Genomic DNA, 15,624 nt, shown 5'->3' with positions numbered 1-15,624 from the left:
CTCTCTTTGTATGCTAGCTAAAAACCTAGCCGTCTGTGTTTATCCTTTAACGTCGTTGGCAAAATGCGTAGCTCATTACTTTGAGATAAACTGACCGGAGATCAGCGTCCCGAGATCTTTAGACAACCTTAAATTTCATTGGTGGAATTTGAAACTGACCTCTGATCAGTAGTCTGAGGGGGACTTCACCTTTCTCCGCCTGATCCTCCGCCCATGTTCGGTGTCCGCGGGGTCCTAAAGGCATCCGTTAAACCAGCCGCCAGAAAAACGGTCTAACTGGCCGTCACCTTGTTTAGGCCTATACGAGAAGTATTACGGTAAGAGCGTCTAAGAGCTGACTTCAAAATAAAAGCTCCGATCAGGTGGATCACATTGAACATGTGAGTCATATATAAATGATTATTATATTAAGTGTATGAATGAATGGATAAATGAATTAATAGATAAATAAATATATAATATGGCACAGTGTTTTGACAAACAAAGCAAATGCAGAAATGGGATACATCAAAGGAAATACAACTACACAAAGTTAGCTCATGACAGCCCGACTTTGGTAAATAAATTTTAAAAACTATTTGCTTCATGTCGGGGCCCCATTTTCAAGTTCTCATTATGTCACAAGTTGTACTTGTATCTTTTAACTGTTTTTAGTTTGTTTGTTGTTTTTGGTGAATAGCTAAGTTGAAAGCCAAACAGTTCTACTGATCTTAGTATAAAATTAAAACAAGATGCATTAAAACAACAAATAATGCAGGATGCAAAATGTCAATATAAAGTAATACAAGCAAATAGACCAAAAACAACAATACAATAAAAAAGCAATAAAACCCACAAATACATGGAATGAATAAATAAAACATACATAAAATAGGTAAAATAAATAAATTAAATAAAAATATCACATCACATAAAAGTAAGTCTATAAAAATGGGTTTAAAGTGATTTAAAATAAGCAACTGATTCTGCAAGCCTTATCTCTTCAGCAGGTCGTCCCAAAGCCGAGGGGCCCTGATGGCAAAAGCACCTTTAGATTTAAGCCTCAACGTTGGAACATCCAGAAGAGCCCCGTCTGAGGATCTAAGGCTGCAAACTGACTCATATGTGGTTAGTATTTCTATATGTAGCTTGGGGTCAGACACAGATGAGCTTTACATGTGATCAGTATAATATTAAAATCAATACTTAAACGAACAGGGAGCCGTTGGAGAGAAGCCAGAATTGGGGTAATGTGATGTTTTCTGTTAAAACCAGTGAGAAGCCTCATACACAAGTATAAATAACTACACAAATAATATGTAACAACAACAATAATAATAAATATTAATATAAATAATAATATATAACAGATAAATGAATAAATACAAGAAAAAAAGATATCAGATAATACAATAAAATACAACAACATAAGAATTTATGCCTGAAAACTACATTTTTAGACAAAAAAATGGGACCCTGTGTTGCTCATTGTGCTGATTAACAATAATTATCAGACCAATCTGAATTCATAATGGCACCACTGAAGAGTGTCATCAGGAAACACCTTTTGCCACAAACTAATTCATCTTCACATCCTGGTGTGAATTTTCAACATTAGGAGAGATTATATGAGGTTTTAATTTGTAAAATCCACATCAGAATGTCCTGTTACTGTCACACTGTGGTCGTCCGTTATTACTGTGAAAATGAAACTGTTATCTGGTCACAGGGTGTTCCCTTTAAATTTGAATATGAATTTAAATGTAAGACAACTCAAATGAGATTTTAGAAGGCTTTGATGTTGTTTGTCTGAATGAAACTCTTAGGTGGTCTGCTTACAGTCCTTAGTGAAATTAGTTTGTGGTAAAAAGGTGCTTCCTCTTTCTTCACTGGTTCATTATGAAGTGAACATTATTGTGTATTACTATTGTTATCATTATTATTATTATGATTATTATTATTATTATTGTTATTTTGTATTAACTAGTATTACCAATTTTGATATATTTACTCATTTGTCTTATTTTATTTATTGCATATCAAAAGGGGGTTGTATAAAAAATTTGGGAAGTCCTGTATGTAGTTTGTGAATGTATATACAGAGATAGGAATTAATGTGTACTTCTTCCTACTCCTTTTCAAACATGTAATATTTAAGTTTAAGTGGCTTGAGTACATTTTATTGAGACTGATGTACAGACCGTTTTTTGTTTGTTTGTTTGTTTTTTCCTTTTTGTTTTTAATCATTGCAGTTGCTGTACTGCTTGTTAGCTTTTCTTTGTGTGTTTTGCTTTTACGTGTTCAAAATGAATATTAACTCATATTTATTTGTGTATTAATTTATACTTGCGTATTTTTTATGTGTTCATATTTGTTTAAGCATTTTTTTTAATCATTTAGTTAAGACAAACTGACTTGTTAATCAATGTGATTAATCGGAACGGAGCTTTTATTTTGAAGTCACCCCTTACCGTAATGCCTGTCATATAGGCGAACCAGTAAACATGGTGGCGGCGAGTTAGACCGTCTTTTTCGGAGTGGAGGCTGGCTTGCCTCCAGTCTAAAGATCCGAATCACAACAGCCAACTGGGACTTTAACCCATTGATGTGTTACTGTTTTAACCTCTGAACTCCTCGATAACCACCGACAATCTTTAGCGGCGTGCTAAGCTAACGTCATAGCTGTCAGGACGCTGCAATGAAACATGTCACACTGTTTCCTTCACTTTACCTTTCTCGTTCAAACACACCAATGTGGCGACAACCGACAGAGCAACTGAGATAAAGCAAAGGGCGAGCGTCTGAATCTCCTGCGGCATGTTCTCATTCTGCAGACCCGCCTGGTTGAACACACTTCTTCTTACCTAAACTGGAACTGCGATTCAGCGCTGACAACTGCGCACAAATGATCCTGATCATGAGGCGCATTGACCCAGAGCACCAGCACAGGAAGAAGCAGCTTGTGATGCCTTTAAGGCCGCCTCGGACAGTCCTCCATCCCAGTAGGTTAAAATCTGTCAATAAACGCGGGTGCTCCTCGTTCACCACAGCTGAGCAGCCAAAGCGGAAGTAGTTTAAAGTTGCACTTCTTCTAATGACCGCTAGGTGGTGGTCAGCGTAATACCGTAAAACTTATATATATATATATATATGAATTTGCCCAGGTTAAGGGTTAACCCTTTGAAACGTGGATCATCATCAGTTTTTTTGAGTAAATTTGTGTTTTTTTTACAAAAACATGGAAAAAAGGTAATAAATAATTTAGCATGAAATCCTTCGCAAATTGTAAAACATTTTGAAAGAAATTACCGAAAAAATTAAGACAGTGAAAGAATCATTAGAACGTTTTCAAATTACTAAGGAAAGACACGAAGAAATATATTTACAATTATTACAATCATCAGAAATGATTTTATTTCAGCAATTTTTCCGGTCATTTGGTTCTTTTTTTAAGTTGCTCATCGTCTACTTTCATTCTTTTTTTAAAATAACATCAAGCCAATGTGAGGTTTCAGGGGGTTAATGTGTATTTTAACACATATTTGAATTTGAAAATGATTTTTCAAAGGGTAACATAGCTTCTGAACGGCATCTGAACGTAGCACAAGAAAACTGATGTCGATCCATTAAAGGGTATATCTTTAATAGATCTGCAACATCCATGTGTTTTACAAATCATGTCACTTTTGTTTTTCACTGTACATTTAGATAACTCAGAGCTCCTCTCCCTGATTAATGCCAACAGAAACAACCCTTTTCCCAGTGTTTAACTAAAAATGTATGGAAATGGAAAAAATATGGAGAAATTAAATATATCTGGGGTTTTGGCATGACGTTAACCAGTTATCAGGTCATTAAAAAAAACAATAACTTGGCGCCCCCTAGGGTGTCTTCAAAGTTGCCCTCACGGGAGCGCTCGCTGTGCGCGCTCCCGTGAGGTGCACGCATTTCCGACGGCAGACACAACTGTGCAGTACACCGGCAGCTGAACCTGAGAGTCGTCGCTCAGGGCATAAAGGCACGCGTGTAAATCTTTAGCTGCTCACCTACTTCCTGTTTCACCGCAGTTACTTTTTGAAGTTACAGACATTCAGACATCAGACTGAGGATGGACAAACACCGGACAGTAACGCCGTCACACACCAAGTTTGGCTCCTAAAATGTCGGAGGAATCCTCGACCAGCCTGACGTGCATTTTACTCACTAGACCGAGTTTGTTTTCCGCATAAAAGGGATAAAAACACCCCTGCTGCGGGTCCATCCTCATGCCCGAAGTGTCGAAGATGAAAAAGCCCGACGTCAAGGTTGTCCTGCTGGGGGACATGAACGTGGGGAAGACGTCGCTGCTCCACAGGTACACGGAGAGGAAGTTCAAAGACACCATCAGCACCGTCGGAGGGGCGTTTTTCCTCAAACAGTGGGGACCTTACAATATCTCTATATGGGACACTGCTGGTAATACTCTCCCTCATGTGACCTTTTTTCCCACTGTTTATTTTAACCTCTTATCAAAGTCTCATTCCTTGTGTTTATTATCTGTGTTTACCTGATAACGCGTGATCTCACCTGAGGCAATCACTGGCACGTGACCGCTCAGTCTCAACAGGCGCAACACTCTTATTTACATGCTGTTCTCACATATTAAAAAAATCATAGATTAACCATTTGAAACCTGAAAAAATTCGTCTGATTCCTTTAGAAAACATGGGATTTATAGCAGCGACCAAGTTGGCAAGACCCATGTCCCACAAATTGGAAGAACACGCACAAAAAGGGGAAATGTGCAGAAAACTGTATTTATAATTATTATAATGGTTATATTTAAAATCATGTTGCAGAAAAAAAAAGAATAAAGTAATTGCACATATTTCTGTATATATTTATATATATATATTTGCATTTTTTGGTGGTTTTTTATTTTTTTGTTATTTTAATATTTAATTACCTGAATATAAGCAAAAAGAAAAGAAAAGAAAAATCATAAATAACCCCAAAAGTGCAGATTTTTTTGAAAAAAGTGTATTTATGTTAACCCTAACCCTAACCCTGTTACATAATTTTAAATATAAAATTAGAATAATTATAAATATAGTTTTCTGGACATGTGTTCTTGCAATTTGTGGGATATTCCTTGCTAACTTGGTCATGGCTTGTATTCCTCATGTTTTGAAAGAAATCAAATCAACTTGCTCAGTTTTCAAAGGATTATTTTGTTATGTGGATAATCAATAAATAAAGTTTGAAAGAAAAAACAAAGTTTTCAAAGGATTAAGTGCTGAAACAATAATACCATTTCCTATAAAGCCTTGCACAATGTTAAACTCTTCAGACAGGATAAAAAAAAGATCTGATAATTTAACCCACTTTGGGGAAAACAACCCTTAAAACAGTGTAAAAATAAATCTTTTAATCTATGCACACACACCTTTCAATAGTACCAGAGTCCCTTAATGCTGTCTGATTACTCATTTCATTTTCAGGGACAGGCCTTTCTGATAAACATGCAATCTATTAGTCAGAGTCTGTAATCAGTAACGTGACCTCCACTTGTAGTAGCCCAAAGTTATTTGCTACAACTGAAGTATACTGAACCTTGATCTTAAACAATAACAATTAAACATAATGGATAAAAATAAAATAAGTAACAAATATCATACACAACTCATCAAACTGTTTTAAAAGAGCCTATTTAAAAAAAAAACAACAACATTTACTTAAATATTGTGAAAATAAAAGCCCGTCAGTCACTTAGTCAAACAGAAAATTAATCAGTTCCTCTTCTGATATCAGTTTCAACATTTAAATCTCGAATCAGTTTAAGTTTCATGTCATCACAGAGCAATGTAGTTTGGAAAGAATGATATGTTATTAAAATTTAAGTTCTTTTTTTTTTCAGTTTTAGTAGGTTATTGTATGTTACAAAGCATTTAAAGTACTTGTAAAGTTTTACGTAAGCAAACACCAGATTCACTGCTTAAATAATACATATTTAAAATGTGCTAACAGAAAATCACCCACCATGCAAACACCTGCTTCCTTAACAAGCACTTTCAGGCCCCAGACATTGTTGTGCAGTGACCTTAATACTGTTTTATTACTGTTTTATTTAGTATATATCATGCTACATATAATAAGCCACTTCACTCTGTTTCCTGCTGAATAACACAGATGTGTAAAAATCACTGTGTGCTTTGTCTTGTGCGATATTGCTCAATGCTGGTCTGATGTGACCCAATCAGAGCTCCTGTGATCTGCGTACTTCTGCACCAACAGTCACTTTTAGCCTCTTTTTAAAATCTGTGAACAGCAGCATGAGATCACTGCTAAAGATTTGACAAAACATGGATAATTCGAAGTTGATTTTAACTCTTAAACCTCAGCGCAAAGCCTCTAAAAACACAGCACAGTCTTACTTAAATATATCAATGCATCATGAGTAGGAAGGCTTGTATTCTTGTGCTGCAGCCCACATTACAATGGACAGACTGCAAAGGCCCTTAATTCTATCAGATAAATCAAATTAATCTTGACATGCCATTAACAGAAAATACGTTTTGTGAGTAGATGATGAAAACCAAATGAAGCAGTGGAGGAAAACACATTTATGGGATGTTAGATGTTTTTTTTACTGTAGAAAATGATTAGAGGAGTAAACTATCACAACGAGGTCAGATTGAATGAACCAGTCTGTCGTTTTACTCTAATATAAATACATATAATATTTACATAATACAAATCAAGCTTATTATAGTTTACAAAAACATTAATGTTAAGTGAAATAAAAGTAAAATTAGACAAAAAAAACTAACTGATATTATATTGTGTCTTTACAAGATAAACCAAAACAAAAAAACCATATGCAGAAATATCTTTAATTTTAGTATTTGTCAATTTGGTCAAATTTGTCAACAAAACAAGCACATGAAGGCACTTATGTGTTTATTGAGACTGGGATTTTCACATGACTCTGAGTCAATTGCCTTCACAAAGTCTTATGTATTGTACATATTCTGAACTTCTTAAATAATGCCCCTTACAAAGAACCCCCACACTGTACATTTAAAAAATATATCAAAAACTAATAAAACCAATACAATCTCAACTTAAACTAAACATTTTTAAACTTTAAAAAAAAAAAAAAAAAAATCGAAACACGCAAACCAACTATGGGACCTCCCTGAAGCTAAACTGGATTCAAAACAAAAATGAAATACTAAATAAAAACAAAAACTCATGAGAATTCAAAACGAATACAAACGTGCACTTTTCCAGAACTTGTGTCCCTAATTAAACCCAAGAATCATGATGATTTAAGACTAATTCTCTTGAATATACTAATCGAAACGCATTGCCTACGGCAGTATTAATTTGGTGATTCATCCAGTCCCTGCTGGTGAATAAACTACATTCCAGTATTGTGTAAACATGAATTACAGTAAACCCTCTTGGGCAAACACACAGTGCACAAAAGAAGAGTTGGTGAGCCACACAGATAAGGAAAAGCCGACCATGTCACCAGTAAGCCATTTCCTGTCTGTGTTCCACAGCTCCATGACCTCTGACAGGAGGCTGTTGTGTGCGTTTTATTTAGTCACTCTGCGGTGAAGAAATGCTGGATCAGCGCTGAGTCATTTCAAAACTACTGCTGCAGACCTATCAGCGTCGGCCATAAAACCTGGGAAGAGTGTCAGTTATAAGGGCTGTGCTAAAACCTGTCGGATGTTTGGCTCAGCACATTGAAAACGGGCTCTCCGTTGCCTGTTTTCCCTCCGAATATACTCGCTCTCAGTTTACTTTCAAAGCTCCATGAAGGCTTTTAAGCTACCCTGCTCCTCTTAACAGTCACATGACAGGGCTGTGAAAGGAAGACTTGTCTCCCTTTGCTCTAACATATCTTTTCCAAACTTGCATACAATAGTATTTTCCAGAGGCCCATTTAGGGCTGAGTAAAAGGTTTATCTTTTTTTATCATTCGGCCAAAAAAAAAAAATAAACATCTCTCTATTTTAGATCTGCAGTGTGTTCTGAAGTGTTCCTGGAGGTATTTGTGATAAATTAGTATAATGCGTATACTCTTGGACAGCATTAGATTAGCTGATTTATCAGTCAGCCGGCTGACAGAAAATAAAATGGGAAACTGATGGCTTTGGTAATCAAATTGTTTCAGTTACCAACAAAAAAAAAAACATTCCCTGGTTTCAGCTTCTCAAATATGAGCATTTGCTCTTTATCTTAAACTCAATGTCTTTGGTGTTTGGATTGTTGGTTTGATAAACAAGTAATGTGAAGATACTTCATTGGGCTCTGGGAGATTATAATTTTTGCCATTTTCTGGCATTTTATGGACAAAAACAATTAGTTTAAAACGAATTATACTGCTAGAAAGATGTTCTTTTCATAAACGTGGGCTGTCTACACAGTAGGACAATGCAAATAATTTAAAACTGGTGCTATATTTCCAAAGAAAACAGACGCTTTTGCTCAAGAAGTAGAAAGGTGGGCGTTTTTCTACAGAAATAAAAATGGCAGCTCGCCGGTAACGAACATCTTGATTTGCAGTTAAATTGTGCACTAAAATATGTTTCTGAAGACATTTTAGGTGAGAAATAGGCAATGCACTAACAAAATATTGTTTTATATTTGATCAGCACTGTCTGTTTTTTGGGGTTTTACTGTTTGATCTTATATTTTTTATCCTATATTTAAACAATACAGAAACAGTATGGCACCCACTTTCTGTTCACAAATTCTCATATTACAGCCAAACACTACACAAAAATATGTTTATGGAGACATTTTAGGCAAGAAGTATCTCCAACTCTATATTCTTTTTGTCCGTGGTGGTGGGCATATGGAAAATCAAAGAAGTTACGACATATCGCATCATAGGATTTGCAGTCGGCCTTGGGTTGGAATATATTTTATATGAAAAATAAAGATCCAAGTTAGAACTAAAATTCTGCAGTTACTGAAAAGTTCCTAAGTAAAAGACAATAAACAAATGCTTTCTATCTGAAAACTTTGTATGGCATATTGGCCGCCATCAATTCGAGCGTACCCAGAAACAACTGTCAGGCCGAACCTCTATTTCTAACGCTGTCCGCCGTGACCCTTCACCATTGCACCTTGAGTTCCATCACCCATGTGTCATACCTCATAGCTCCCATTGGTTTTGAGAGTCCCGATCTTCATTTAATCGCCTTGACGAAAATGCGGACATACAATTAGTAGTTGGAACAACAATCCCCAGATCCAGTGGATTTGAGCAGGGAGATATGGCTGCTGGTAAGATGGAGGAAAGTAAAACATTAGTCGTTTTTTAACTCACTATTCACATTGTTATGATACAAATCTGGTTGAAAATCAGCAAAGTATCTCTTTAATTAACATAAAAAAAAATCATAGTTAGGTGTACCTGATATATAATGGTAACCGAGCTTTACCCATGAGCTCCCTGCGGCAGAGAGTTCATGCACAATGTGCCCTTTCAAGATTTCTGCATATTTCAGCAACAAAGGTTGTTTGTCTTCAAACTGCTGACTGTCTTGCAGAACGTCTCTCTGTGCTGTGTGTCTTTCTGCAGTACGGCTGTTTTATTTCTCAGCGTTGACACTGTTGACCTCTCCCTGTCTCCCCAGGTCGCGAACAGTTCCACGGGTTGGGCTCGATGTACTGTCGAGGTGCAGCCGCAGTCATCCTCACTTACGACGTCACAAACTGGCAGAGCCTTGCTGAGCTGGAGGAGCGCTTCCTGTCCCTCACTGACACTGCTAACCATGACTGCATTTACGCTGTAGTGGGCAACAAGGTGGATCTCACAGACCCTAAAGCCCAGCTGTGTCTGGACTCAGATGTGGCGTCTGAGGACCAAACTGAGTGTGAGGAGGGGAGGACAGACCCACAGGTGCTGTCTGCTTGCCCCACACCTCCGGCCTCCCCTGCGTCCCTCTCTGGGGTGACGGTGCAAAAACAGGTCACCCCCGAGGATGCGGCGGCTCTTTATGGGAGAATACTGCGCTACAAAGGCCTGGAGGAGAAGAGCAGCCTGCCCGCAGAGAAGATGTGCTTCGAGACGAGCGCCAAGACGGGCTACAATGTGGACAATCTGTTTGAGGCGTTGTTTGATCTGGTTCTGCCTTCCATCCTGAGGAAGAGAAATGAGAACCAGGAGTCCCCTACGGTGGACCTGGAGGAGTGCAGAGGGGGCAGCAACAAGAAGGCCAGATCCAGCTGCTGCTAGGGGCTGCCTCCAAAAGAGAAATGTTTTTACCGAACGACAATCAAGAGGTTGGTCTGCGCACCAAATACATACTGTGACGGTACTACTTACTTGCCTTGACTGAGACTTAAAAACATTAATGACCTCCCGGTAACACAAACACACATTATTCAATCTGTAAAGACAGTAAGAAAAAGCAGCTGGCGTTTATTTTAAAGGTCCAGTGTGTAGGATTTAGTGACATCTAGTGGTGAGGTTACAGAACTGAAACTTCTCCTGTGTGCGAATCGTGTATGGGCTCCTTAATGCTCAACGTTAGATACATTATTACGATTTCCTCCTCTGTCGCCTTGTTTTTTGATGTCGTTGGTTCACTCTGTAGTGCCATCTATTGGCTGTATCTATGTCAACAGGAAGGATGCGTGGAAGTATTAGGGCAGTGATGTTTGAAACTGATGTATCTGTTTTTGAAGGTAAAGGGAGCATAAATGGGCCTCAAGAGACGTACGATGGCCGATATGAAAACGTAAATAGGCTACAGTAGCACAACATGGAAGAGGACCTGCTTCCTGTGTAAAATAAATGGCTCATTCTAAGGTAACAAAAAACACAATTCTTAATTTCAGGTGATTGTACACTAATTAATACATAGTTAAGAAAATTATATACCACTTTTGCCAATATGTACCTCTAAATCATACACACTGGACCTTTAAGGAAGGGAAATAAACATGCTGCATTATCACTAGGGCTTTCGCGATAACCCCAATATTGCAATGTCACACTATTGACCACCCAACTGCACGTGATGGCAGATAACTGACACAAGCGCTTTGTTGATGTTTTCTTTTTTTTTTTTTTTTTTATTTAATGGGGGTGCTGCATATTTTCCCTCTACTCCACATGCCAGCAGCGTGATGAGCCACTGAGCATCTATTACTTAGCAGTTTTTTTCTGGTCACAGAAAGGTAAAAAAACCTGAACTTTGGTAAAACACTGCAGTTGTGTTTTTATCCAGCGGTCCAATCACAGTGGAGGAGGGGCGGTACAAAGATTAAAGAGTCTTTTTTTTTCTTCATTTAAAAAGTCATAATATAACCAACAATAGCCAACAATGAAGCTTATTTACAAAGAGCAAACATCAGGTTAAATGAATTTGCTAAAAGATAAATAAATATATAAATAAAATGGCGATAATAATACTGTTCATTGCAGGGGAAATTCCATCATCGCAGCAGCCCTAGTTGTCACTCTATGCTTTGAAACCTTCCACCTCTATTATAGAAACTACTTTTGTATCCCAAAGATGTGTCTGTGGTCAAATAATACACATAACAAGTCAATCACTGCTTTTTCTTGTTTTGAAATGAGATTGTCACAAATTTAACAGCACTAATTTTTTGTTCTGTGGCACATTGTTATAGTTTTACTTTATGTTTTTCACGAATCAAACCTTGGTTTCCTTTTCTGCTCTGTGACTAGAATTGATACTGATCTTTATATTTTATTGGCACATTTGGAACTTTTCAATGAGTGTAAATTAATTAATAAACCTAATGAATTTTTAAATACGCTGTCAAAAACATTTTTATTAAGTCTGTTTGGTCTGCCAGATTTAGTTAGGACTGTGAGAGTAAAAAGGCATGATAACAAGCATAACAAACAAACATTTAATCTTTACAATCCAATGAAATAATTATGTCATGAAAGTTACCAAAATTACATTACAGTTAATTGTCAGTATATTCTCTGTCAAATCAAACTGTTTATTGAGTGAATCTTAGAACATTTGACCTACTTTCCAGAAAATGTGTAAAATAATCTGATCTAAACTGGGGATCAATGACCACAACATGGATTTGCTGCAGTCAGACCTTTGATCCGAGCTGTTTACATTTTGTCTTGTTGGAAGCTCGGGGCAGTTCAATAATAAGCAGATTTGTGAAGGAAAATGAGTGTGACATGAGTAGTATTAGATGAATATATGTTTAAACTCTTAGGGAGGGGGGGTCAAGTTCATTCAGCTGGTATAAATACAAAGAGGATCAGTGCATTGTGTGAACATATCGTGTATAAAAAATTAAGAGTTGCAAATTATTTTTCAATAGTTGATAAAGGCACAAAACGGATAAAAAGATCGAGAAGACTGTCGTATCATAAAAATAGGTTTTGTAAGAGCAGTGGAATAAAAGCTGCAGGATAATACTGTCAATAGTATCAGTCAACTATTGTTCAAGACACATTCTTCAGATGTCTGAGAAGCAGAGTTAGTGGCTTTATGAAGGGCTGTATACCCTAAACAATAAAAACATCTAGATAAACTGAAGCAGTGCATACACACGGGCATCTTTGGTTCAGCTGTAGTGTAGTTTCTGATCGTTAACGAAGGCACTGTTTACACCTGGTATTACCAAACGTCCTGAGTGATCAGATTCCAAGCGGACAACTCTAAGTACAGGTGAGAATGAACCGAGGGCGTCCTAAATTCACCTTGAGATCCGATCCACACGTTGCCACATTCAGAAAATTTCTGCTAACCCTTTGAAAAACACATATAATTTCCTGAAGATTCTTCACAATAAAAGCTCAGTTATTTTATGTAAAAGCTTCAATTGTGAAGCACCAAAATAAGGAAACTTTAAGATCGGAGATAAACTTGCTGTGACTTCCTTATAATACATCCATGGTTTAACCTTGCGTTCGCGTACGTGTCCGGCTGCGTCATGAGCATTTTTGTATATATACTTGCCTATACGCGACGGTGTTACTGGAGGATGCCTCTAGAGGGCACACGAGGGAGCTCAGGTCGTATACAACTATCAGATGCGTGGGATGTAAACAACAGACATGGGGACATTCGAGGAGGTTACTACCATGTTAATGCTGAGATTAAGGCATTAAAGGTGACAGCGGCAACAACACTGGTGGTACGTAAGGCCTCTAATCCAGCCCGTCGGGACAATAGGGAGTACGTGTCTGTTGTGCTGCCAATGCAAAGAGATTGATGATGTAAAGCACCACCAGTGCTTTCGCATGTCTGCTTTGGTCCTACACTGCCCCTGCTGTTTATATACATACTGAATCTCGCCTCCGCTTTGCGTTAATTTTTAAGGATGCACGTAGCCGACATGCCAGTAAGTATATCTTAGGCCTAAGTTTTTATTAGCAGTAACTCAACACAACTCCTGTATGGCTTAAAGCGACAACCGTAAAATGAAGCACTTATCTGAAGTAAAATCAGGACGCAGGAGAGAAACTCCAAACTATAGAGATTCAGTTAGAAGCTACAAAAGAAGTGAGAGCTGAACACAGAGACTTTTAAAACACCTTTCTCTCTGGTTTCCTGCACAGACAGGACGTGAGTGGAGTTTCACTACACAACGCGCTTGTTTTGGGGGGAGAAGGGGAGGGTCGTCAGGGGCTGGCTGCGATCGGCAAGACGTTAACACTAACCGCTTGGAAATGGTCGTGCGCACTTTTGGCCCCAATCCAAGGATGGTCCACCTCTGGTGCATCCTAACTGACAATGGAAAGACAATTTGGCACGGCATGGTTTCATTAAGCATGGTCCTCACACTCCCGTAACCATATTCTGCGAGCGGCGCTTGTCTCATGACCAACAGAAAGAGAGACAGAGAGAAGGAGAGCTGTCAAAATGCTGTGGGCAGTCCTACAATTAATAACATTTTTACTTAGAAGAAGCAACAGTGCATTTGTTGTTTACAAAAGGAAATATGCTTATAGAGCGGAGAAGTGAGATTCAATCAATCAATCACTCGACGCATGCGGAGACGCATTCTAGTGAGAATTAATGAACAGACAGACATCGAACTGTCCACTTGTGATTCAATCAGTACAAGGTGCATGTTAATACCAGGTCTAATCAGGCTCAATGTGTCATAGCTGAGGTAATAAGTTAAACAGTAAGCACCAATGCACATTTAACACAATAACACATTTTCCCAGAATGCTTTTGACTTCATTATGGGCCTGTTTTATCTACAGTGGGACTCAAAGCTCGAGACATCGGGCAGTCATTGCATATCTGAGCTCTGTGGCTCGGGGAGAACGTTTTACATCGATCTAAATCAGTATTTCAGATCCCCCTGTCAATGATTTAGTACATGATAGAGAGACGACATTACATCACCGCCAACGCAACAGCTTCTCTCACAAGTTCTTCATGCAGACCTGGCAGCGGCTGATGCGTGACAGGAGCTGGCCTGCTTTAAGCGTCTCTGATGCCGGCTCGTGGAACTGCTGATCTATGGAGGTTAGCCAGAAACTGTATTTGTTAGCAAAGTAGTGGCATGTGCCTTTGGCCCCGTTACACTCGATGAATGGCGTTGTGCGGAAGTCTTCCAGGCAGGAACCGGGAGACGACAAGGACTGACCTCCGCCTTCGTTTCCTGCTGCCGTGTGCTGTGGGGACAAAGGTGAGAGGGGGACAAATGAGGCAGGTGCAAAGTCATAAGCACACTTTTATATTTGGTTACAAAGGGCATTTTAAAGGGTAAGTCTGTTGTTTTTCGGTCAACAAATTCCATGAAAGACTAAAAACAACCATGAACTTATTAGGGATTGGACAATATAAGATTTTTTTTTATCAAGGATTGCAATAAAGAACACAATGAGTTGATTGTGGGGAGTTTCCATTATTGAGATAATAGTGAATATTGTGTCCAGCAGCACCCAAAGAGACTGCTGGGTAATAAGAGATCTTAATCAAGCTTTGGCATATTTCATATTGAAAGATAGGATGTCATTTAAAACAGCTGCAAGGTCTAGGTTTTCACGATAAAGATTATGTAAGGTGATTCTAATTTATTTTAGCTCCACTTTCAGAGTTTTAAGCATTTTTTGATTATTACCAGGATTATCATGAATCCAAATTATCTCGGCCAGGATTATTGTGAAAATAAATTGTCATATCGCCCCATGCTTATTATAAATCAACTGAACAAGAAAGCTTGATATTCTTTTCACTCTCTATTGTCCAAAACTAATAAAACTAATAAAAACACATAAATGAGTCACACTCTTGTACTGGGTGACACGTTCCTTACACAATGAACACGAGTAGCGTAGTTTACTTACACATTGTCTTGTTGCAATAAATACTCACTGGCACACCACATCCGCAGCTGAAAATAGTTCCTACCAAAAAAATGTACTCTTGTTTGAAAAACGTTTGTTAAAAACTACAGAGTTACCAGCTGTACTGAGAAATTCTTAAGTCCTTTTCAAAATAAAAATATTAATATTATATCAATAAAACATTATATTAATAAAAAAGAGGCACCCCTTGCTGTTGACTTTATGCTTCTTTCCTGTGGCCAAGTCTGCTACCCAGCAAGAAATGTCTGCTGCTGTAGTTCGTTTACTTGTTGACCATCTGTTTATAAAAACACATTAGTTGCATAGTT

At 38.0% G+C, this 15,624-nt stretch overlaps 2 protein-coding genes across 4 annotated transcripts in view; one reads left to right on the top strand and one right to left on the bottom strand.

Moving 5' to 3' along the window:
• Positions 1 to 3,424: 3,424 nt before the first annotated feature.
• On the top strand, positions 3,425 to 11,216 carry rab20 (RAB20, member RAS oncogene family). The gene is made up of 2 exons (XM_042495131.1): positions 3,425 to 4,434; positions 9,618 to 11,216. Exons 1-2 carry the CDS (start codon positions 4,245 to 4,247, stop codon positions 10,217 to 10,219), a joined length of 792 nt encoding a protein of 263 aa, XP_042351065.1. The 5' UTR covers positions 3,425 to 4,244; the 3' UTR covers positions 10,220 to 11,216.
• Positions 11,217 to 11,759: 543 nt separating this feature from the next.
• col4a2 (collagen, type IV, alpha 2) overlaps positions 11,760 to 15,624 on the bottom strand; it is a 79,152-nt gene continuing 75,287 nt past the window's right edge. For all 3 annotated transcript variants that reach the window (XM_042495124.1, XM_042495125.1, XM_042495126.1), the window contains one exon: positions 11,760 to 14,620. In XM_042495124.1, coding sequence (XP_042351058.1) covers positions 14,369 to 14,620 — 252 coding nt within the window. In that variant the 3' untranslated portion in view covers positions 11,760 to 14,368. The remainder of the gene's footprint in view (positions 14,621 to 15,624) is intronic.

Source organism: Plectropomus leopardus, chromosome 10 (genome assembly GCF_008729295.1).
Source record: "Plectropomus leopardus isolate mb chromosome 10, YSFRI_Pleo_2.0, whole genome shotgun sequence".
Classification (NCBI taxonomy): Eukaryota; Metazoa; Chordata; class Actinopteri; order Perciformes; family Serranidae; genus Plectropomus; species Plectropomus leopardus.
This window is presented reverse-complemented; position numbering and strand designations above follow the sequence as displayed.